The sequence below is a fragment of the Rhinolophus sinicus genome, chromosome 15 (assembly GCF_057876585.1).
Source record: "Rhinolophus sinicus isolate RSI-liver-muscle chromosome 15, RSI-T2T, whole genome shotgun sequence".
NCBI classification, from domain to species: Eukaryota; Metazoa; Chordata; class Mammalia; order Chiroptera; family Rhinolophidae; genus Rhinolophus; species Rhinolophus sinicus.
The window spans coordinates 21,165,934-21,190,953 of NC_142515.1; the positions used below are offsets into that span (position 1 = coordinate 21,165,934).

At 33.2% G+C, this 25,020-nt stretch overlaps 1 protein-coding gene across 2 annotated transcripts in view; it reads right to left on the reverse strand.

The window, feature by feature from the left end:
* SLK (STE20 like kinase) overlaps nucleotides 1-25,020 on the reverse strand; it is a 41,376-nt gene that overhangs the window by 6,343 nt on the left and 10,013 nt on the right. Inside the window, exons 2-18 of one of the 2 annotated variants that reach the window (XM_019725067.3) lie at nucleotides 24,706-24,870; nucleotides 22,927-22,975; nucleotides 22,408-22,557; nucleotides 21,238-21,310; nucleotides 20,891-21,085; nucleotides 20,258-20,339; nucleotides 18,930-19,058; nucleotides 17,233-18,582; nucleotides 15,199-15,329; nucleotides 14,857-14,980; nucleotides 12,514-12,693; nucleotides 10,027-10,119; nucleotides 3,670-3,799; nucleotides 2,916-3,040; nucleotides 2,208-2,396; nucleotides 1,530-1,655; nucleotides 525-638 (exon numbers count right to left, since the gene is read on the reverse strand). In XM_019725067.3, coding sequence (XP_019580626.3) covers nucleotides 525-638; nucleotides 1,530-1,655; nucleotides 2,208-2,396; nucleotides 2,916-3,040; nucleotides 3,670-3,799; nucleotides 10,027-10,119; nucleotides 12,514-12,693; nucleotides 14,857-14,980; nucleotides 15,199-15,329; nucleotides 17,233-18,582; nucleotides 18,930-19,058; nucleotides 20,258-20,339; nucleotides 20,891-21,085; nucleotides 21,238-21,310; nucleotides 22,408-22,557; nucleotides 22,927-22,975; nucleotides 24,706-24,870 — 3,405 coding nt within the window. The remainder of the gene's footprint in view (nucleotides 1-524; nucleotides 639-1,529; nucleotides 1,656-2,207; nucleotides 2,397-2,915; nucleotides 3,041-3,669; nucleotides 3,800-10,026; nucleotides 10,120-12,513; nucleotides 12,694-14,856; nucleotides 14,981-15,198; nucleotides 15,330-17,232; nucleotides 18,583-18,929; nucleotides 19,059-20,257; nucleotides 20,340-20,890; nucleotides 21,086-21,237; nucleotides 21,311-22,407; nucleotides 22,558-22,926; nucleotides 22,976-24,705; nucleotides 24,871-25,020) is intronic. The other variant, XM_019725068.3, reaches the window with a different exon arrangement.

A 25,020-nucleotide genomic window follows, 5' to 3' on the forward strand; every position in this document is an offset into this window, starting at 1 on the left:
TACTGTGTAAACACAGGCACACATTCACCTAGTGCCCCAATGACGGGAACTACTTATGATTCTTGTACACATCTTCACTCACTCTCTTCTCTGTACTTAAATTGCCCCATTCCACCCCAATCTGTCTGTCTGCCTAGCAAGCTCTTACCCATCCTTCAAGTCTCACTTGACTTACAAAACATCTGCGCTCTAAAGCTTCCCTGACCGCCCCACGCAGACTTAAGCAGCCATCCTCCTCTGCTCATACATTGTGCTCTGCTCTCTCAATCTTGTACTTCCCTCCTTCAGAGCAATGATCCTACTGACCTATAGGATCACTGCTTGTCACTAGATTCTGAACAGTTGGAGAACAGGGTCTTTTTCTCCTCAACTCTGCATCGCCTATCCCTGACACTGTACCAGACACGTATTAGGGAAAGAGCCAATAGCTGGGAGGATGGGTGGCTGGCTAGGTGGGTGGGTGGGTGGACAGATGGACAGATAGATCGATGAAAGCATATTTTTTTAAAAGCTTTTAAAATTACCTTTTTCCTAGGTCTCAATTTCTCTCTCCATTCCTTTAATTCCTGGCTGTGTTCCTCATCTAATTCCTTTAGTTTCTGAGTCTCATGCTCAACCAGTAAGTGGCATTTTTCATTCTGAAAATAAAGTTTGGATTAAAAAAATTTCGGCTCAACAAAGCGATTTTTAACAAATACAATTATCTTCCAAAATAATAAATTCCTCATCAAACACTATGCTATTACTGTCAAGCTACTCCTCTAAAAACCAAGGGCCAAGAATTATTAAATGAGTCATAGCTTCATTTTTCCAAGTTTAGAAGCTGGATCTGTTACCATATGAAAAGAACTTAAATAGAAAGAATTAGTAGTTTGATCCTGTTTTTCCTTTCCTTTGCTCCTAAAACTGACACTGCAAGAGGTAGTTTGTACGCGTTTTTCTCATAGTTGGTATCAAAACATGGGATTCATAACTATTCCACTCTAGTAAATTAAGCAAATGTAGCAACTCCACAATGTATACACTACTCTGATACACATTTTAAGCTATATACTAGATGGGCAGCATATTCCACGTAAGGCCCAAAACAGTCCTCTCTAAAGTTAACATTTACATTTCTTAGGAAAAAAATTCTCATGTTTATCACTTTTTTCAAAAACCTAGAAGAAAATGAACTATTTCTCCCTAGATGAAAAGAAATTTCAAATACAGACGCTGATAACAAAACTGTCTACATCATTTTGAAAATTTTGTTCATCTTCTTTGCAAAATACACTAAAAATATTCAATCTGCTTTTGAAAAACTAAACTTCTTAGGTGTGTAATTTAGCTTCATATTACATTAATCACGGTTCTATAAAATGCGACCAAATGCCTAACATACTTAAACTGAACTTCATTTGGGTCTAATCAGGAAACAAAGCCCAGCATTTTCATGGCAAGTACAGTTTACTTTGTTAGCTATTCTCTTCTCAAAACCTGTGCTGCCCAGCTACTGCCAGCTTTGTTTTCCGGCTTCGGTAGCTGACCTGCAGTTGATGCAGCTCTCGGACATTGGCTTCACACTGCAACTGAAGATCCCGCATCTGATTTTCATGTTTTTGATGCTGAGCCATTCTCTCATTTTTCTGCCTCTTTTCTTCTTGAGCAGCAAACTATAAACAAGAAAAACAAAATACGGTTAGCAATGTAATTTCTGTATCTCCCAAAGGTATAATAAAGGAATTTAACAAAACATAAAAGTATAACAAATTGAAGCTAAAAGTAAGAACATGCTGTCACTCGAAGCTGGAGTCCACATCATAGCTTTAGTGGGGAGTGGGGGACTTCTGATTAAAACCTTGTTATCTCCTTAGTGACCTCAGTTAATTTGTGTGTGGGACCTGTGATTATAGAAGTATACTGAGGCCATATGCTTTGACTTCAAAAGCTGTCCAAGTCATCTCATTCCCAGGGTTGCTCTTAGAACCAGGCTAGCCCAGGATCTGATGTGGGGCCTGGGAGGGAGAGCTCTGCCCTCTGTGGCCACACCCGAGGAAGAGTAAGCAGGTATATGCTAATACCTAGCTAGGCCAGCCCACAGAGCTAACGTGAACATCAGCAAGCCCCAGGGGGCTCTAAATGTCTACAACACAACTACGTGGCACTTCTAAAAGTCATGCAAATGTTTGTAACCTAGAAGAGAAGAAAGTAATGTGCTCATTTACCTGTTTAATTTTTTCACGGTCCTGATCTGGTGTGGCCGTTGAGTTAATTCTCAAACTTTTCTTAAACATGGCCATGCGAGTCTTGGCTTCACTGCGCTGAATCTTGGGCAGTCTTGCTCTTTCTTGAGTCTGTCTGTTTTTCAATTCCTCAATAAGTCGTTGATTGTAACGCTGCATTTGTTCTGTTTCCTAAAAAGTTTTAAACAGAATCCAGTGATGTAAATATAATTCAATACTCAGTACCCACATGTATGCTCAAATAAGTCATTTTGTTGTTTTTTCCCAAAATTACTCTCTCCCTTGTTGTATACCAACCAGCAAAATATTAGGCAAAAAATAATTTATAAGAAAAACAAAGCTATTTCTATTAAGAGTCTTATATCGAAACTCTTTTACTAAGTATAGGGAGTCCACACTTTTAAGATATTTGAACCATAAATGGAGCCACAATAGCTACCTCTGAGAGACAAGATGAAGATTATCTGAGGCTATTAAGCCTTGTAATTAGTTATCACCCTTGGAATTTGAGGAAAAAAGTTTGTAATCATGATTAACATACAATTAATTACTCTAGACTTCAACAAAGAAATTTTAGGATAAAATAAAGAAATCTGAAATTCATTCTCTAAGAAATGTTTCAAAAACGAAATCTTCACTCTCCAAATTTTAAAATGAGTAAAAAAGTGAATAAATTTTCCTTTCATTAACCTTCTCATGGCGTTTAAGTAGCTGATGTCTTTGCATGAAATACTGATCTTTAAGTTGCTGTTTGAGTAGCTGGTGTTTTTCTTGTAAGTGTCGTTCTTCAAGCTCCCAAATTGCAGCTTCTCGAGCTAGAAGAAACCAATTTTCAAAATGTCACTTTGGTCTTTTTACTAATGTACTTTAGTCTTCATTTTAATATTCACATAAAAGTGTTCTATATACACTAACTTATAAACACACTGACATCCCGAGCTATAAAAGAAATATTACCAATGCAAAGATAATTATCTATTACTACTTTCCATTCTGTTCTAATGTCCTTTAAACAGAGAATACCCCACCCCCAACACCAAAATTCCATTTAATCATCTTAATGAGAAGTTCTTAGGGGAAATAAGTGCTTAAAATTTCATTCTATCATGTAGCCAATTAAGTATAGCAACAATATAAGGTATAATGAGTACACAAAATTATTCAGGTATATTTCTAGCATCATCTGGACAAAAAAGATGTTTTAAGGATTATATGTTTATGCTTTCTACTGTCAAAAAGGAATTCTATACCTTGCAGTTTTTCTTAATTTTATAAATTTTTTTCCTCTTATTTATCTTTCTTTATCCTTCCCTCTACCATCTTTCTTTATCTTTCCCTCTACCACCCCAGCAAAGGAAAGCATTCAAATCATTTTCAAGGTATAGCTTGGCAATGTTTTTGAGGTATCTTTATATATACACATATGCTGCATAATTTCATATACCTCTCATGAGCTGTTGTTTGTTATTCAGGCACTCTCTTTCAATATTGGCTAACTCTGCCTTTTGCTGTTGGATGATCTTTTTCAGAGAGCCATCTAATTCTTGTTGTTGCTTCTGAACAAACTCTTGTTCCTATTAGACATAGTTAACCATCAATTAATAAGTATTTACTGAGCAAAACATCCATTTATCTATATACACATATTAGTGGTTAACAAGATTTCTAAACCAAGTTTCTAAAATTAGTGGAATTAAAAAATACCAAAATTATATAGTATACAAATGTATATATAAAAATATAATATAGTCACCCAATTCAAGCCCAGAAAAAAGTACTAGAATACATATTATTCTAAACTTACGGACTAATACATACAAAAGAAGGTTATAATCCACTCATAAAATGCCATTACACTGATATCTTTGGGAAAATAATAAAATTACAGCCTCTAAAACTGACTATTCATTCCACTATGGTGTGGATAAAACAAGAATAAATAAGAAATGCCTTTTAGAAAGAAAGGCAATAAAGAGCACATAAGTAAAACAGATATCAGAATGTTAAACTCTCTATTTTTCAAAGAAATAAAGAGGAAGAAATATTGTGGTTAGATTAACAGAGAAAAATAGTTTCTGTATCGACGGCCAATGCCTAAAAAGAATAGTTTGAGGACTTAATAAGAAGTCGTGCATTGCTAGAGAAATGTGAACTAGGAATAGGAAAATGAGCTATACTTTATAAATCTATACACAAAATTCCTTACAGAGAATTCTACCAACATGTTTGGGACTTATCCATTCAATAAATATTTACTGAGTACATACTATTTGCTTAAATGCCAAATTTATGCTTTAAGAATGTCCTTTGATTACTGTGTAAGAAAGGAAATATTAAAGTGACTTATGGCTTTTATGCTAGACCATACACTTATAGAAGAAAAGGAACGATATCCAAAGTGATGAAATGTAAATTTTGCCAGGAAATGTTTGGATCTCCATCCCTCCCTTGGCAGTTACAGCCATTTGTGATTAGCTCAAGGGATATTCTGATCACTGAGTGTGGATTTAGAAATTTAGGGTTGAAACACCACTTCACCTATAATTCCTCCTCTTGCACATCCGAGAGAAGATAAAACCCCAAGATCCGTTTTGGAACTATTTTTCAGGCCTCGGACCGCCTGATAGGACCTGGATCACTACCAGCCAGGCCTTCCATGCACAAAGAAGACGCCCAGAAGTGTCCCCAAGATGTTTGCCTTACTACTGTATCTACTATGAAGGTAATTCGGAGTCACAAATGCTGCTGTCTCCTTTGCATCATAATTTTTTTCAGCAAATACAAATACACAGTAGCAGAAAGACTAATGAATTACCTCTATAAGAAATAGTTGCCAACTTGACTATAGTCACCTATATAACATTACCACAGCAAAAAAGTTAAAAAAAAAACACTAAATGAATGTTTAAATTAAACTATATAGAATAAGGCCTTTTGAGTTTTATTTAGAGATACAAAATCTCCATGTTTATCTTTTAAGCAGTTATAATAAAGTTGTTCAAGCTTCTCTTTTTCCTACAGTAAATATCATTTGTAATAAAAATTAAATTTTCTCTATATGCAAACTTGTTAAATAAACTTAATATAACCTTCAGATATATGAAAAGGTTTTCTTTTGTTCCACATTTTTGCCACTGGTTTGCATAAAAAACTTTTTTAAAGTACCTGTGTAGACAGAAACAATGGGTACAAATTAACCAGCATAAATATAAATATTACACTTAGACTCAAAGAATTCAAGTGCAAAAACACAAGATGGAGCAAATTAATATTTATGTGAAAATTAAAAAGGTAAATATAGGCCATTGCCACTAAAAAATGAACGTAATTTCTTGTCGATGCCAATCTTTGGTCATATTACTATAATATATTTATGTCTAGATTAACAACATAAGAGTTCAGTTCAAAGAAAACCTTTATTAAGCAATTAGTAAATACTGTACTGTACTAGTTACAAGGTTACTAAAATTAATAAAAGACAGTATTGCTTTCAAAGAGCTTCACTCTATTGGTCCCAAATTGGTTTTCAGTTCTCGTAAAGGGTAGTGGGCCCCTTTCCTTACTACTAGTCTTTCAAAAGTTCAAAAGTAAACCACAGAAAATACAAAGCTGGGGGGTCCAGAAACTATGCTACACAATGAATGACTGAAAAAACTACAGAAGCATGCCCTGAAACAACTAATAATAAATGAGGGGGACTGAAGGGCTGAGACTGTTACGGGGAAGCAGGCAAAACTAGCATCGTGCTGCTCCAGAAGGCAAAATAAAGAGCAACAGGTAAGAGTCAAGGCAGGCAATGTGTGGAAGTGCTTCCTAACCATCAGGGTTAGCAAAGACACCAGGTGCCCCACAGAGCTATGGACTTGAATAATTAAGCAGAGTCTGGATGATTACATAGTCACGGACACTGCACAAATAATTTTTTATATAAAAGCTGAAAATTACCTGAAAGGTTTCTTACATACTAATATATTTTTTTCCTCAAAAGAAATAAAATTTTAATATTATTCAGCTTTCGTTAACTTTCCTAACTTCAAAAGCCAAATGTAATATATTCACAAGGAATTTTTAATTAGAAATTACTGTTAGCCTCTAAAAGAAAAGTGACCTTACATTCTAAAATGATTGTACAAATTACATTATCCTATGAAAAAAAATAAATAACAGATAAATCTGATCACTAGGAGTAACAATTTTAAAACAGACACATGCATTGTAAAATGAGTGCCTTTTAAACGTACAAGTTTGAGTTTTGATAAGGAATTCTAACATATTAATCAGATAACTATGAACATTAAAAATACATCTTTGTGTTCTAGAAAACTATAAGAAAGGGTTATGATATATTGGACTATATGTACAGAATTTGATCATTTTAACTCAAAAGAAAAGTTAAAAATGGTAATGATCAGAAAAGTGATCGTAATTCGTAATTTCTCCCTCTCATTGAAAAAGTTAATGTTTTGCTTACGTTTTTAGAAAACTATAGAGTCCAAGAGCTGCCAATAATAAAATAAAAAAATAAAACAAAAAGTCTAATTTCAGGAGAGGGGAAAGGAGGGGTTAAAATCAAGCTGTATTCTATCTACTCCAGTTGTACATATCAAACATCACAAGCAAAAATTACAGTATTAAATGAGCTAGTCACTTCCCTATATAAACTGTGAGAAAGAATACAGCCTGGAATTCCAGACTTAATATAAAACTACAGTAAGGAGAATAGCAGCAACTCACTATTCATTATGGACAATTTGAATAGTGAAAACTCAAGTTAAATGAAACTGAAGTCACCACTTTTAATATGGCTTTTCTGACCATATCCATAATTAAAACATTTACATAAACATATATGCAATCAAAATGTCACTTCACACAGAGATAACAATCTAATCACAGCATTCAATTTCTCACATGTGCAAAACTCATAAAATACTATTGGGAAGATATTTCTTGAAAAAGATGAAAATCTCAAATTAAAATTTGTGGTAGGGTAGACAGAAAAAGAACACTGTATTACAAGTGTTCCAGTTCCAGTTCTACCATTAATCTCTTCTGTGACTTTAGGCAGATCACTTAGACTTCTATGCCTTGATCTCTTCATCTGTAAGATGAATATACTCCATCCCTATATTAGGGTGGTGGCAGTGAGAATTAAACGTGAATCTCTTTGAGGAATGCTCTACTGTAAAGTTCATGTCAGGTTATACTGTTATTGGCATTGCTGACATTATCATCTAGCAATCTTCTGAGAGTTTAACGAATGAAGCTAACAATGAAAAGGCACATGTGAGCCAAAGAAAAAGCAAGTAAAACAGGAGAAGGCATCCTCCTACAGGCACGTGGGACTTACGTCCTGCATTGGGGCGTTGAAGACTGCACAAGATGACAACTGAAAAGACTGAATCATGACCTGAGCAACACCCTGTGGATTAGAATACAATGCACCTCCCAGGTGAGAATATAGCTGAATGACTTTTTGTAAATGGAAAGAATAATTATACAAATGTTGACTTTCTTGAGGCCTGGAACAAGTCACTTAACAGAGGAGCCTCCTTCTCATCTGTAAAATGAAGGATTTGAACTAGATCAATGGTTTCTAAACTTTAGTTCGCTCACGTTGCTTTTAAACCAAACATTCTTAAAAAAACTCACCAAAAACTATATAAAATTTATAAAACAGATAAAAAGGGGTGCTGCTTAAGTTGAAGACAAAGCAGGGGCCCAGGGCCCCATAGTCCTCACTTTCTGAAGGATTCTTGAGGTGCTTCTTCAAACTCAAGAGCTCTTGGAAGCACAGTTTGAAAATCACTTGACTAGATGACCAAATATCTTCTAACTCCACGACTATATGGCTATTATTTATAAATTCTCAAAAAAAGTTTAAAATAAATTCTGTAAAGTAATCAAGTTTTAGCACCCGTATTAAAAGCAGTAGCTAAAGAGAAGTACTTTTATGCTCGCTTCGGCAGCACATATAATAAAGAGAAGGACTTTGGAAATTTGTTAAGACTACTAAATTCTTCACTGACTTTACAAAAAGAAATTTACTATTGCTTTCAGTATTAGTTGAAACATATAGGCTAGCCCTCAAAATTATATGAAAAATCACCAACAGAGTTTTACTAAAGTAAGGGATCACCTAAGTGATTCAACACTAAATTCTCAATTTTGACTCTGAAGTCTGATATGTTACCTTTTGGGATTAAAAAAGTCTATATTCCTTTACAAGGCAAAACCGTATTATTATTATTATCTGGCTTGAAATCCAAATTATCCAAAAACAGATGTGCGACCAGCAAGGACTTCCTTTTCACCTAGTAACAAGACATGGCTGACAACTGGGCTAAGCGGATGAGAGTTGAGATTTGGCACAGACAGGGTAGCTTAAACATGGGAGGCAACACGGTATGTAGTTCAGTGTATGAAATGTGGAGCCAAACTTGCCTGGACAAGAATTCTGGCTCGACCGCTAATTAGATGTGTGACCTTGGGAAAGTCACTCAATCTTCCTGTGCTTTAGTTGCCTCATCCGTAGGATGAAGGTAACAAGAGTAACTACCTCATATGTTGTGAGGTTAAATGAGTTTATACAAGTGAAGCATTTAGAACAGTGCTTGACACATAGCAAATGCTGTGTTTGCCATTTAGTAATCTGCACACCAGCCAAGACAAAATTTTTCACTGACTCACAGCAAAAACTAAATTTATTTAAATAGAATAATTTTATCAAAATTTTTAATTCTGAGATATTTTCCTTATTTTCCATAGTGTTAAAATAGTCTCTCTTTTGAAATGATGGTAACAAGTAAATGGCAGTTTTAAAATACCCTTACTTGGCAAAAACAAAAAATTGTTAATGACAATCCATTTGTCATGGTCCCCAATAGTTTTTATTGTTTCTGTGATTCTTTTCATGGGTGTGTAAAATTCAAAAGTATGGGAATCACTTTTTAAATCACATCATACAACATTAAAAAGATAATTTAAAGCAACAGTTAATATATAATCCGTGTCGCTTCCTCCTTTCCTTAACATATGTAACTACAAATTGAGCTCACTTCTCTTTGCCTCCAGGCTGAGTGCAAACTTAATTAAAAGAAAAATGATTTCTTGTATAAAAGACCTTGCAGTCATGTGAAATAATTCTAAAAGAATATGTTGAAAATACTAATTTATCAAGTTTTATAAAGAATTCACCCATTTTAGTAGGCTCAGCCTTATCATAGCCTAGAATCAACTTTATATAGGTAAAAAGTCTATTTTTTTAACTGCTAGATTCTGAATCAAAAAGAAAATATACTTAGTATTTAAAATCTGGTTTTAAGTTGCTTATGTTGTTGACTTTAACAGTAATAAATGTTTGCTCTACCATTTAACATTACCTTTTACCATTTTTCTTTTAACTCTGAACTTTATATAAATAATGGCCTTTTAACAGGCATTCTTACCCTCTGTATTTTTGTCCTGAAAGTCTTTTATCAAACATTGACATTACTACTTAAAAATATAAGCTTCCATCATGATTAAAATAAGAATACAGTGGATTATACATTAACATACTTGTTTCTTTCATCTGGAGTCAGCTTTCCCAACATTCCACTTAATTTCATATTAGCAACTTAAATGTCACCATTAGTGTGAATTTAGTACTATATAAAGAATGCCCTGCGAATCTTTGTATTAGGAGAAGTCAACGTTATGTAATAAGTACAGTCAGAATTTACCATTTCAGCCATGGTTTATTGAGCTGTGAGAATAATGCTGCTTTCTGTGTTTAGTAGCAGTAAGCTGCTGCTGTTACCTGAGCATGCTGGCTGTGTGCAAGCTCCTCTTTCCTGCGTTTCATGAGCTCTTTTCTCAGCTCTTTGGGTGCTTTCTCCACTTCATTTATAACCTACAGTGTATAAGCATGCAGGAGGTGGGGAAATACTTTCTCCACAGCAAGCATTTATGTGAGCAGACAAGCTACAAGTCAAATATTAAAGCTGTTAGGAAGTTTAACATGCATTACCACAGATGTTAGTTTGGTGAAAAAGAATGAAAGGACAGAACATGCTTAATCTCAGTGCGGAAAGGAGCATTACACCATGTAGAGGTTAATTAGTTGCTTAATTATCCCTATATATCATTCTCCAGAGACAATCAGTAAAGGATTACTGATGCTGAAGCACTGATGCTGAACTAAAGGTGATAAACTCAACTGACCTTCTTGAAAGATCATAAAATTATAAACATATCTACTGACACTGTTTTAAAGAATGGACGTAAGGAAAGCTAATGCCATTTATAAAAGTGAAAAATTTCATAATTGGTTTGATAAAACCAAAGAAGTAATTTTAAATAAAATCCACTTAATGAGAGACCAAAAGAAAAACAAACGGGAAACTAAGCCTTTGAATACACAAAAGAAAAATAAATGGACACTACATTTTCTTTGTTCATAAAACACCATTTTATACATGGTGTGATAAAAATGAACATATCTGATGATTCTGTGTTGGATTAGGGTAACATTCTCCTTTGCTGACAATTCAAGCCAAATTTAATTGACAGTTTTAATATCAATAATATAAGCACTCATAAAGTAACATTTCACTATGCTATAATTTATTATACCAGATAAAGTATATTATAAAATGAAGTTTATTTCAGAGAGCCTTCTTTTAATCACTTCAAAAGTTTAGATACGTATTCCACCTAAAAACAGACCTATAATCCAACTATGGAAAAAAATCATGTTTACAAGTAGAAGCACCAAAAGCAACCAGATTCCAAATCACCACATGCTATTGATGGTCCGTGAAAGAGACTGATTTTGATTCAAAAGAGCGTATTTAAAATTTCCCATCAGTAATTCCTCATGAAACCAAATCACCATTAAAAGGAGGAGACTCCCCAATTGCAAGAAGTTTAGTGATAAGGAAAAAAATACATAATTATTTAAAATATGCAATCTCACAATATCAATATCAATATCACAATCTCAAACATGTTGTTCATTGGCTAAAACTCTCCTACCCAAAACAGTAACAATAACTAGACTTTTATATATTTAAGATTAAATCATATATTTACCTGTATAATTTGTTTTATTTAATCTGATATTAAAAAATAACCTCTCAATGAAAACTACCCATGGTTTCAAGAAAATTCACATATAGCTTCAGTAAAAGTCGTACACAATGATATAGAGCAATTCTATATAAAATATAATAAAGAGTAACAAAACAGTAATTTTTAGAAATTGTAGCCACATCAAACAAAATTATATGCCATTTCATTCATCTCTACCTAAAGAAATCACAGAGCACACTACATTTATGAATGTTTGATTCTATCTTTTTAAAGTAGATCCTCAAGGTCAGCAATATGACATTCAATGTTCTGCATAATTTAAATATTCAAGTCAATGAAACTGGGTATTTGAGACATGCAACAAAAGTGAAAACGCATTCACTAGTTTGGTTGAGATACTTTGGTTCCAATCTAATAAACATGGTCATAATTGTTGTCCCTGGGGTCGTTTATAATCAGGAAAAGGTAAATTCTCCTCCTACACTAAAAGTATAGAATAAATCATAAAATTATCTCTGAAAACTGCTTTCTTAGTTATATTTAATTTGGGGAGAAAAAGACACTGATACAGTTATGTAAATCTTTCTCAATCAATGACAATCTTTCATATAATAATATGGAACAGTTTCAGGAAAAATGAAAAAATTCATTCTACTCAAATGACTTTACAGATATTTTCCATTGTGATTCTCTAAAGTATCTCACAGTGTGATGAACATAATTATAGGTATTATTTCTACTTCCAGGTTATTCCACTTTTGTCTTGGTACAATGTCCAAGGCAATCAAACTAATCAAGAAAAAAATTTTTACATGAATTAAATATTACAAAGAAATAATAAAGTGATTATTGCCACCTGGAAACAATATAGTAAGTTTTCTTTAAAAAATGTTTCTGTAATAGGCCTTAAATGTTGCAGTAATAAAAGAGAAGTGACAGATTAGAAGAAAAATGAAGACTTGGTTCAACGTTTAGCTGGACATTTAATGGTAATCTGTGAACTTGAACAGGATATTTAAACCTCTTCTACTCTAGTTTTCTTGCCATAAAATGGGATAACACCTGACCTTACTACTACCCCAGATGACTGTTGGGAACACCGAAAAGAATGAGTGCTATTTAACTATCAGGTATTATTCCTAATTCTTTAGGCAGCCTTACGTGTACATTAAAAAAATAGCTACAGTATTTAAAAACAATAAGTTACACTTACCTCCTTCTTTCGGTTCTTCAACATACTCTGAAATTTGGACAACTCTTTCTCTTGTTCTCCTTTAATGCGTTTGGCTTCATCTCGCAAGCGATTTGTGTGTTCTTGTTCTAGACGTTCAATAGTCTGTTTCTGCTGCTTTTCAAGATTCTCAATTTCTTGGTCATATTGTCGCTTTTTGCTCTGTAAAACAGTGTAGTTCAAGATCATTTAACTTTTCTATCACACATATTAACTCATTATAATGAAGATATTTACTAAGAACATAACAAGCATTTTAATTTAGTGATGTGATTTATATAACCTTTGTAATACTGAGCAAGTCAAGTGCACTAAAATATGAAATTTTTCAAAGAAATGAGTATTTCATTTTTTCTAACATGGAAAATAAATACAGTTGACCCTTGTACAATACGGGTTTGAACTGCACAGGTCCACTTATATATGGACTTTTTTCAATAAATATACAGCTGGCCCTCCGCATCCTCAGGTTGCCCTCCGCATCCTCAGGTTTCTCATCCACGGATTCAACCAACTACAGATTGAAAAAAGTATTTTTGATCCACGGTTGGGAATCCGCGGATGCAGAGGGCCTACTGTATGCATTGTTCTGCCATTTTATAAAAGGGACTTGAGCATCTGCAGATTTTGCTATCTGTGGGGGGGGGGGGGTCCTAGAAGCAATCCCCCACGGACACCAAGGGACAACTGTAGTTAAGTTTTGGGGGAGTTAAAAATCATACACAGATTTTTGACTGTGCGGGGGTTCAGAGACCCTAATGCCTGCATTGTTCAAGAGTCAACTGTACTTTTTTCTATTATACAAATAGTAGAATGTTTAAAATTTTTAGACAATCCAGAAGAATATCCAGTTACTATGAAGTACTAAAGAAAAATTTCAATATTTAGCCAATAAAACTTTCAACAAATCAAAGGTCTTATCTGAAGTCAATTTTAAGACTGTGCCATTGTCATTTTCAGATTTACTCTTCTTCATTACGGTTCTTAAAATGAACATTCTATTTCATTGAAACAAATGTGTCAGTATTATAAATCTACTCTTTCAACAGAAGATTGCTATTTATATAAAACTTGAGTAACACGCAATTTTGGATATAGGTAGAGTTAAATATTTGTAAAGGGTATTTCTTTAAAAAAAATTAAAAAACAAAACATTCTGGCAGGGTGGCCGGATAGCTCAGTTGGTTAGAACGCAAGTTCTCAACAACAAGGTTGCTGGTTCAATTCCCACATGGGATGGTGGGCTGTGCCTACTACAACTAAAGATTGAAAATGGCAACTGGACTTGGAGCTGAGCTGCGCCCTCCACAACTAGACTGAAGGACAACGACTTGGAGCTGATGGGCCCTGGAGAGGTACACTGTCCCCCAATATTCCCCAATAAAATAAAATAAAACAAAAAGCAAAACATTCTGAAAAATATTTGTGGAGGAGAAACACTTGTCATAAGGTTCTGGAAAATAGACTATAAGTACTATAAAAATACTTAATGAAAACAAAAAGTTCATTATTTTCTTAGTAATTCTCAGTTAGGATCCAACAAATGTAATCAACATTATCACACTTCACAAAAAACAATCCTTATTATTTACAATTACAAGAACAGCAAAACAACTATATTCAAAGCATAAAAACGTACTGTAACATTTCAAATGATCTTTTTTCTAACCTACATTAAGCTAGATGTTCAACGTAAGTTATCAAAATGTTGTATCACATTACTAATTCCTTTTCCAACTTCAGACACAAAGTGAAAATTCAAAGACTCGGTGACAATCACCCTTGACTAGTCAGCACTAATTTCTCTAGCAGATGTGAATGGAGATGTGGAAGCTTAACCGTAGGAGCCAGAGAAGTAAGTGTGTTGTGAAAAAGCCCCTAAGAAGTTCTAATACTCAGCAGGGTTGAAAGACAATTGCTCTAGACTGGCTTAAAATCTTGGATTCTAAATCCGAGAGGTCAAATTGTAACATTGAAAAATCATCCAGCAATAGGCACATCTAAGAACTTTGTAAACCATCTACTAGCTTCATGATTCCAGGTTTTCATGACAGAATGACAGATTTCAATTAAAAAAAAAAAAAAAAAAAAAGAGGACACCCATCCCACTGTAAGTCAGTGACAGGAAGACCGAGATGAAAGATCCTTTCAGATTAAAGGCAAAAAATAAAAAAGGCATACTGAATACAGAGATAAAAAAAGGTCAGAAATACATCACAAAGTCAGAAAAATCTAGTAATCAGAGATCAAGTTCTAAAACCCACAAGTGGGTTCTTTCTGCGCTAAATTTCATTAACAAAATGGTACAGAGATCTAAGATTTTACCATCATTTCTTGCTCAAAGCGTCGGAAAATTTGTTCTCGCTGTTGTTGCAGTTTGCTATTGAGCTGTTGCTGGGCTCTTTGCTCTTCTTTTTGAAGAAATCTTAATTCCCGAAGTTCCTGACGTCTGATAAAATTTAATAGAAATGATAAAGGAAGAAAGCAAAAATTACACCTTTGAAATAATACTTTAAAAAACTTTAAAAATAACTTTTTTTTCAAACAGAAAATAGAAGAATAATCCAAAATTAGTCAAGATTTTACTCGTTTCTATAGACTTCAGACTTTGCAGAGACTGAAAAGAAGTCACAAAACCAGTTTTAATTACGCTGTTTCTGTACTCACCTAAGAAACCTCAGTTCTTCAGTTTTCGAATCACTATCTGTAACTATCTTTGATGTTGTTACACTCACTTCTACACCGTCAACAACAAATTTGCGTGTTTTCTTCAATGTTTTCTTTTGTCTTCTTGTTTCCTAAGTGAGATTTTATTTTAGTTAGGCTTATTGTGGGTAATACTAGAGATAGACAATTTCTTCTTAAAAAACAAAACAAAACTGAACAGCCATGAAAACTACACATACAAAGACTATAAAGCAACACAACTCACTTGTGGGACCAGTTATATCATCTTAAACCTCATCTGACTTGCACATGACTTTACAAATGAAATCAAAATTTTTTAAAGTGAAATTATGCATTTTGATGAAGTGCATGTATAATTTTTATGATACCACATCATAATCAGGCATAGTTTTTTCCTTCTTTTCACTTTTTAGTTTCTCAGATACCTCTGCTTTTCAGTTTTAGAACCACTGACAAACCACATAAAATTTAATTCCTGGGGCTCATCCTTTAAAGAATCTAAATCAATAGGGCTGAGGGTAGCTGGAAATTTGTATTTTGAAAAGGCTATCCAGGTAATTTTTAAACACTGCCAAGACTGAGATCAAAATTCATTTCATCGGCAACAATAATACAACAGTCCTCCTCCGTCTTAGGGCCAGAGATGTGTGATTTTAGTTACTATAAAGATAGCACCTCTACTGTACCTCAGAAGTGCCAGATTTGCCTACTAAATACTGCCTATGGTTCTTTATTAAGGCCAAACTCTTCATTCCTCAAATGGTATCAAATGTTTTTTAAATGCAAATAGAAATAGTAGAAGTATAACACTCATACAAATACATTTGGCAAACATGTTTAAGTATTGAGAGCAGATAATTACTTGATTTTGATATGGGGGAAAAGGTTAGAAAGCAGAGGGTGCAAAAGTGGAATGTGAAAATGCTAAACTTAAAATGCATTTGAATTTTAAAGTATGTCTTTAGCACTTTCCAGTCACCTTTTTGCAACCTCTTATTGTTCTATTCTCCAGGCTCCCAGTATCCTCACATGCCTCTCCCTATGCCCTGGACTCTGGCACCCTACCTGTGCAGGCTTCCGCTAAAATCTAACATGGGCATATCTCAAAAATAGATCTGCCTCCCTGTAACCTCCAAACTTTCCATTTCTTCAGCTCCTACTAAAGTGCCCATAATAAGTATTACCTTAATTCTCACAGAAGTATTTGCCTTTTTAAAAAGGCTAGCTATTAAGTCAGTAAATGAACTTCATATTAATAGAATTTCGATCAGGAAAACAAACTAAACTAAAAAAAACTCTAGGCAATATATGTAATGATTTGGGACAGATGGGCAGGCAGGCTGATTAGTCATGCTCTGGAGTCCTGTCCCTAAGATATGTTTTCCTAAGTTGTTTCTGCTTGTCACAGTCTTCTCATCTGCTACCTATCAACCCAGAGTCTTTATTTAGTCCATGGCTCACCTGTATCAGATTTCCAGGATCTTTTGTTACAAATACTGATTCTCAGCATCCCCCCGCCCATACTTCTACATAGCTCCCCCTAGTAACTCTATGTACACTAATACTAGAGAATTATGCTCTAAAAGTTGCCAGTGGTCTGGGTTTTCGGTTTTGGTTTTGTTTTCCCATGATGGTTCTCATGGTAGCAGAGATGGCTATGACTGAGGAAGCAACCTTAAACATGCTTTTAAAAAGATCATTCTTTCAAGTTCTCAATTCTTTCATTATTATTGATTCTTGCTACAATAGTATGTAGATACGTGCAATAAGAGAACCCAAATCATGCCAAGCAACTGTATTATACTGTTTATATCAAGTTGACAAAAATAAATAGGTACTACGAAAAATTTTAAAGGTCACATCCAAAATCTCTCTCCTTAGTTCTTTTTAATTAATTGCCTTCGTAGAGGCCTTAAGAGTTTTATAGGGTTAATATTACACTGATTTAGTGCTGTTTTATTTTCAAGACAAAATGACAAAGAAAAACCCAAACAAGGACACAGGTACACTTACTTGTAAAGATATTGATCCACTGTCTTTAGTTTTGCTTAGGAAGCTAGAGATGGATAAATTCAAATCAATGCTGCTGTTATCGGCAGTGGAACCAGTGCCTGAATCAGTATCATTTTCCTTTTGATTCTCAGATTCTGGCAGCAACATATTTTCAGTTTTTGATAAAGTACCTATTTCCCCTTTGTTTTCTGCATCTTCAGAGTTGATATTAATACTGGGTATTAGAACAGGCTGAGGTTCACTGGGCTGTGAGGCGGCAGTAACTTCAGGTTCTGTTTTAATTGGCACTTGACATGGAATTTCTTTTTGCTCTGTATCTGTCTGAGTAGTGGCTTCATGAGCATCCCACATTTCACTTCCTAAAGTTTCTTGGTCAGAATGAATCACTGCACTTTTGACCTCTATTTCTTCAATGATTTCCCCAACTTCATTTATCCTGGGTTCCTCATTGGTCTCCACTATGTTCTCGGAACCGTTGATTGACTGTTCCTCACCTTTACCTTCTACAGATTTTTGATCTATCTCATTAGTTTCAACTATTTCTTTAATAGGAAGTTCCTCAGTAGCACCAACCTCAGGACCCTCCAGGGGTTTACTTACTAATTCCTGGTCTACGTCAACCATTTCTTTCCCATCATTACTCTGAGCATCCTCAGCATTGTTTTCAACTGTCTTCTGAGCAATATCTAGTGACTCATTTGTTCCTATCACATGGCTTGTATCATTGACCACATCTTTTTGAGTTTCCTCATCTTTTCCCAAATTCTCTTGGGTATCTTCCTTTTTAAGTACAACTTCATTGTCAATTGCCTGAATATCTGCCTCTTTTTCTCCAGTCTCTTGAGAAACTAAATCCATTGTTTGAATAGTATTTTTAATTTCTTCAGATTTTATAACCTTATTTTCAATTATCTGTTGCTTTTCCTGATCCCTTTCTTCCTCAGGTTTCAAATTCTGTTCAGTATTTGTTTCTACAGTTATGTTACTTTCTTTTCTTTCATTGACTGGATTAATGTCTACTGTTTCCTGGTCTTCTGTGGCAGGTGGATTTTCAAGCTTGGGTCGCTTCTCCTCGCTCCCATTTTCCTTGATTACTGTTGTTCTATTATGGAGCTCAGCCATAGCTTCTAAATGAGTATTGTTAATATGTTCATTAATACCCTTCACAGCTTTTTCAGGCTCATCAATGGTGGGTTTTTCATCAAGAACTCTGTTAAATTTATCTTCAGGAGTATTACGCTCTGTTTTTTCTGAGACAGATTCCAAAATGCAAGCATTTTGTGAAAGTTTATCTTCTTCAGAGCTGGCAATACTAAGGTCAGAGGAGGCACGCTTACTTGCAGGTACTGGCTAAAAAAGATTTTATACATTTTTAGTATTAAAACATAACTTCAAGATGATAACCAAAACAATGTTTTCCATAGATATTTTTATATTATTTAATTCATATGTATGATTTAATGTTTACTCAGTAAAATCTATTGAAGTTATAAAAATAATTTAAAGAACTGACAAACCTTCACATAATAAATATGACAAAAATGAGTAGCAAGAGCAAACTTGCTATTAATCTTTACCTCTAAAATTAAAGGTTTTGTACTGCTATCCATCAATTAATCCTTAGATACAGGTATAATCATACTTCAAAACTCAGCTCTACAAATAACCTAAATCAAATTTCCTTGCTAAATACTGACCAGAGAATTTTCTGTTTCATCCTCCTCCTCCTCTTCTTTGCCATCTTCAACTTCCTCTGTTACTTCAGCCTTTGCCTCTGCAATCAATTCTCGGATTGGTTTGTTGGAATCAACAGTAACAAAGGGATGCTGTGTGATCATTGAAAAAAGCGTGCTCAATAACAGCTGAAATGCTTGCTTATAAGGTTAAGTTTCAAATACATAAAAGCCATTATTATGTGGTAAAAATATAAACGCATGGGTTGGAAAATACAAACAACTTCAGATAACATTACATCTGGGAAAGGAAGGAAGAAAAGGGGATTGAGCAGGAGCAGGGGCTGCCTGCAACTGTATCTGGACCTTTCTTTTTAAGAACCTGAAGGAAATATGTCAAAAATAATAACACACTATATCTGGGTGCTTGAAAATTTCTGTATACTTGAAAATTCCGTAACCTAAAATTTAAAGTAAGTTTCTAGTATATTACCAGTTCTTAAAAAGTAACAAGACACATATAAATCCTGTATAAAGCCTCAATAAAAGAATTACAAAAAGCCTTGAAGTTACGTTCAAAGTGTCTACAAACACTTGTTTTTTTGACCTGGTTCTAATAATACTCTTAAGAGTAAGAGGACATTTTATCCATCTCTGTATACTCAGCACTTTAAGGCCTTCAAATGTGGGGGTAGTGAAATAATTTTTAAAAAGTATGTTCTGGGGATATATTTATTGCACAGAACAAGCCAATTTTTCCTGTTTCCCTCAGATGAACAGATCACCCTAAAACACTGTAATGCAAGAGTTACACAGTACTCAACTAAAAAATAAGTATCTCAAGATTTGTTATTCTTTTTGTCTACCTATAACACTAATTATTGAACAAAGTTTTATTTCAAGTATAAACCGGCCTGCCATAAAACAAAATTATCCAATTATTTTACCATCATTTTTAAAAAGTCAATAGTATTTACTGAACATTTACCCTCATTGTAAGAGACATAAAAAATTTAACCAGCTCGTGCCCGCCTCTAAGGTGCCTGCTTCCTAGTCAACAGAGAGACAAGACAGAGCAACTAACAAAGTGGAAATAACTAGCAAAATAAAAAACACACAATTAAACTGAATCAAAAAAGCACAGGAAGAATGACTTATAAGCTGAACACATTTTAGCAACAGCAGCACATATATTTATAAAGCAAATGTTAACCACTAAAATGTATTTGAGTTTCCACAAGGTAACTCAAGTAGAAAGAGAGCACAATGAATGAATCTGAAATTGCATTCTTCTTCAAAAGATGTTAAAACAATTATAGGGTTTGTTGTCGTTGTATTACTCTTATCCTTACCTGCAGTAGCTGAGATGTAGTCCATCTGGAATCCACATTTTTTTCCAAGCATTTCTTTAGAAAGTCCTTAAAATTTGACGACCTTCAAAATAAAATTTTAACAATGACATTCTATTTTACTTTATTATTAAAATCAAACAAAACTCAGATAAATTATGCTTGTTTCATATGCAATTGTATTAATTCACATAAAAAAAGTAGTTCATGAGAATATTTTATAAGTTTATAAGATTTTTTTATAAGTTATTCATCTGTAAATACAAGTTAAACACATATGTAAGTTCATAGTTCTAGCCATTGAGATATAGCCCTATATTCACAAGTATGCCAAAAATCACAAAAATTCTTCTATTATATTAAATTCCACAAATATAGATCAAACACACACATAACTCACTTTCTCACAGTACAGAAAATAACCTTTTTCTTATAGAACTCAAATTGCTGGTATTTTCAAATTTATGGGAAAAGTTAGTTATACGAGTTTATAGGGTCCTTAAGTCTTAAAATAGATCAAAAATCAGTTTCCCACTTCATATAGTCTTTGCATCATAAATTTAAGAACCCTTAGAAAGTTGGAAGAATAGAGCATCATGTTTTACTTCTTAAAAAGCTTTGTTTAAACTATTTTACCATTTTGATGGTTGTGCTAAGGTAGGTGGCTCAGATTTTGCTATTTTTAGCAACACTCGCATTGGATTTAATTCATGATGAGGTGGTTCTATCTCAGCCATTTCTATTAAAGTGATACCCAGGGACCAAACATCAGCTTTGTAGTCATAGGGTCTGTCCTTAGATGTTTCACACATGACTACTTCAGGAGCCATCCTATGAAAACAGAGAATTGAAAGTAAAGATGTTTAACTTAAGAACAGTGATTGCAAACCACATAAAAGATAGTATTATCAATTATGTAGACAAATTAAATACTATAATAACTGCTGACATAACACTGTAAATCCATAAAACTGAATACATACCAATATGGTGTGCCAATAAAGGAATCTCTTCTTTGAATTGTCCTTGTGTTTTTAGCTGATACTCCAAAATCCGCTTTAAATAAGTAATCATACAAAAGTGTTACTGATAGTTTTTAAGCAAAGTTCACTGTAGTCAACAAAGGGGAAAAGCGTATCAAATCTTTCATAAGGCCACTCCTATTAAAGGGTAAAAGAAATAACTTCTCTACCATCCTAATTTTGATCACCATCTTCCTACCACACCTGCTCAAAAAAAATTGCCAAAGAAAAGATTCCATCATTAAAACAAAAAACGAGATCCTATCATTAATACACTCAATACCACCATCTTTATACAATCTTCAGATCACAAATTCTCTAGAATTGAAGGAAAAAAAGTAACTTTAAAAGCAGTGTATCTACTCAAAACAAATGTTAACTAGTGCTATAGAATTAAATTAATAGACATAAACATTTTTTCTACAGTGTGAAAAACAGAAATTATACCAAAGCAGCCTTTGTGACAGCATGTCTTGATAATTTTTTTTAAAATTCGTATCCTGGGTATACTTATCTTACATTTGTGTATTTGTGTGTGTGTGTGCATATATACATATATATATATATATATATATATATATATATATATATATATATATATATGAAATTAATTTACCATTTAAATCTACATCTATTTCTTCTCAGTGTAAAAAGAAGTAAAAACTGTAGTCCTTATATTTATTTTAGGCATCCTTTTCAGACCTAAGGTTAGTTACTTTGTTAGTTTAGCCAAAAAGAATCTCATTAGACATGAGTTTTTGAATTCAAGATAAAACAAAGTTAGCAGTTTTACATACTATATCATATTCTAAATGTATTATATTAATAAGTATTAAGTCTATATACAGAAGTTTAACAGAAAAAAAGAATTAACCAGTTTTTAAAAGCATGCCTTTTTGAAAATAAACATTCACCCATTCTTACATTCTTTTTAAAGTGTCTTTATATTAGATGAGTACTTAGGAATTCTGGGAGTTAATGAATAGTATCCAAGAAAGTATTTAAAAAAATAATAGGGAGTAATTCTCCATGTTTCACATATTTGAATCGTAATAAAACAATATTAAGTCACATACAATATTAAATCTCAGAGCACATATTCAAATGTATTATTTAAGGGAATGAACTTACCCAACTTAATATCTCCATCTAAGGTAAAAAGAATGTTGCCAGCCTTTAGATCTCTGTGGATGATTTTATTATCATGTAAGTAGTTCAACGCCTCTAAGGTCTGTTTACAAACTACTTGTATTTGGGACTCAGTTAACGGTCTCTCAAGTTCTATAAGGAAAAAGTAAACAAATCTGCATTTTTATAACAGTGAAAAGGTATCAGCAAGCTATATACCTTTACCATCACTGTCATGGATCATACACAGTGAATTTATTTTAGAAGAACTAAATATCTACAAAGATTACTTTCCTCACATATTATACTCAACCTTTTATTTTAGAATTTTATTACAATTATCCAAGAATATAGAAACATAATTAAGCTGATTTCTTAATGGATTAAACTTAACAATGATATATATAAATATGTAATATAGTATATATAATATATATTATATACAAATATTATATACAATATATTAAATCCTTTGATTTTTATTAAATGCAATTTAAAATATAAAGAGAAAAAGGCATTTACCAAGCATCACAGCATCCACTGCTCCACCTGCACAAAATTCAATAAGGATCTGTGGGAAAATAAAAAAACCAGTCTAACACAACATTGAGTTTGAGTATTTTTTCTTAAATTTAACAAAAAAGATAAATAGCTTAGGTTATGGAAACAATATTATGCTAACCATAAAGATTTTCTTTGTCAAAAGTGTTAGGAGTCTTAATGATATACATTTGAGAAAGCACAAAGACAACACATTTTGGAAGTGTATGCATTTTTGTTAAACTCCATTTTTTAGTGTCCTTGCTTCTCTAAAATAACAGAATTTTTCTTCAGGACAGCATTATACCCATTTCATCACCACTGAAAAATTTTATTGCTCTCATTTTTAAGGTAACTATTGTGATTTAATTGATCAAATATATATTTTTAACTTTACTAGGAATAGAAATAAATCTTGAAAATAGAGAGACTTTTAAAAAAATAGAAAAAATTATATACAAAAGCTTCAGTTCCTAGCTCAATTATCACTTCTTGATGGATGCCTTCCCAGACCTCCCTGGTACATACCACCATGTATCTTTCCTTCTTAACCCTTATCACAGCTGTAATTTTATATTTATTACCATTCTTTGGTTAATTAATATCTATCTCTCCCACTAGACTGCCCCTTCAGTTGTCCAACTTTTTATTTTATAGTAGTCTCAAGTAAAGATCTTTTCTATTTATGAAATTGTCTAGGAATTCATTTTCATTATAATCTCTGGAAATATTCTGCTAGAGCCCCAAACAATGATATTAGAAGATACCACACTAATAATAACTATAGGAAATTTTTAAAAATTACATATCTTAACAAATTGCATAGCTTCATATTTTGTTTTCCCTATATATAATAAAATAATTTTATTTTTTATAGGTGCTTGCCAATTATAAATTGTTTTCAAATGAATTATATCATTTGAAAAATAATTTGGGAGATAGATCATTACTCATCCTATAGGTGAGTACACAGACTCGTAAAGGGTAATTGACTTAGTCAAGCTCCTACCTAGCAGCACCACGATCAAAATATATAGGCCTTTTGATTCCGTCAGCTATTACTTGTACTACCTACTCTTCTCTCATAACACTTCGCTTCTTCCTTCAAGGAGAAAAACAAAAACTCCATTTCAAAAAGCCTTCTTGATTAGTATTGGTGCAGAGCAAGTGATTGGTTGTTATAACGCAAATTAATATTTTATTTCTATATCTATTTGTGCCTAATATTTCCAAAGAATGAACAAAATGTATAAATACAGCCTTAGCTACTTAGTACATTATATACTAAAGCTAGGCCTGATAATATAGAAGATAAATATTTAACATTTCTAGTAAGCATTTTATAATTTATTCATAATGTAGAAAAAGTTTAGGGTAAGAAAATTACAAACAATTTCTAGGAAAACAAAAGAAACTTTAAAAAGAATTTTAAGTAAATGCTTCAATTTAAATTACAAGCAAGAGAAGGAAGGCCATCTAATTTCCTAATTTTGGAAACTTAATATTCTTAACCAAGTTTCTCAATTTGGGTGCAATGTCAAATAATCATAAAATATGGTACAAGACGAAATATACATCTGAATATCTGTTGAAGCTAAGGATAATTATGCTGTGAATGAATCTCTCATCAACCCTCATTCAAGTAACACAAGTAACGAAACAGAAGAGGTAATATATAAAGTAGGCTTTCACAACTTATAAACCTCTTTTGGACAATTAACTCATTTTGACTACTGCTATAAATCAACAGAAAATATTTACCCAAAGATTGTTCTCATAATAGAAGGCATCTAGTAGCTTGACTATATTTGGGTGATCACAAGATGCTAATATATCAATTTCAACCATGTAATCTTCAAGTTCTTCTTCAGATTTGGTGTCAATCACCTTTGCAGCAGCTAAAACATTGGTCTCTTTATTCTGGGCCTAAAAATGAAAGTAGCAGAAATGTCACAATGCATACTTGATTTTTCAATAAACTTTATATTTTAGAGTAGTTTTAGGTCCACAGCAAAGTTGAGGACTACAGAGCGTTCCCATATACCCACCCCCACTTCTACACATGCACAGCCTCCC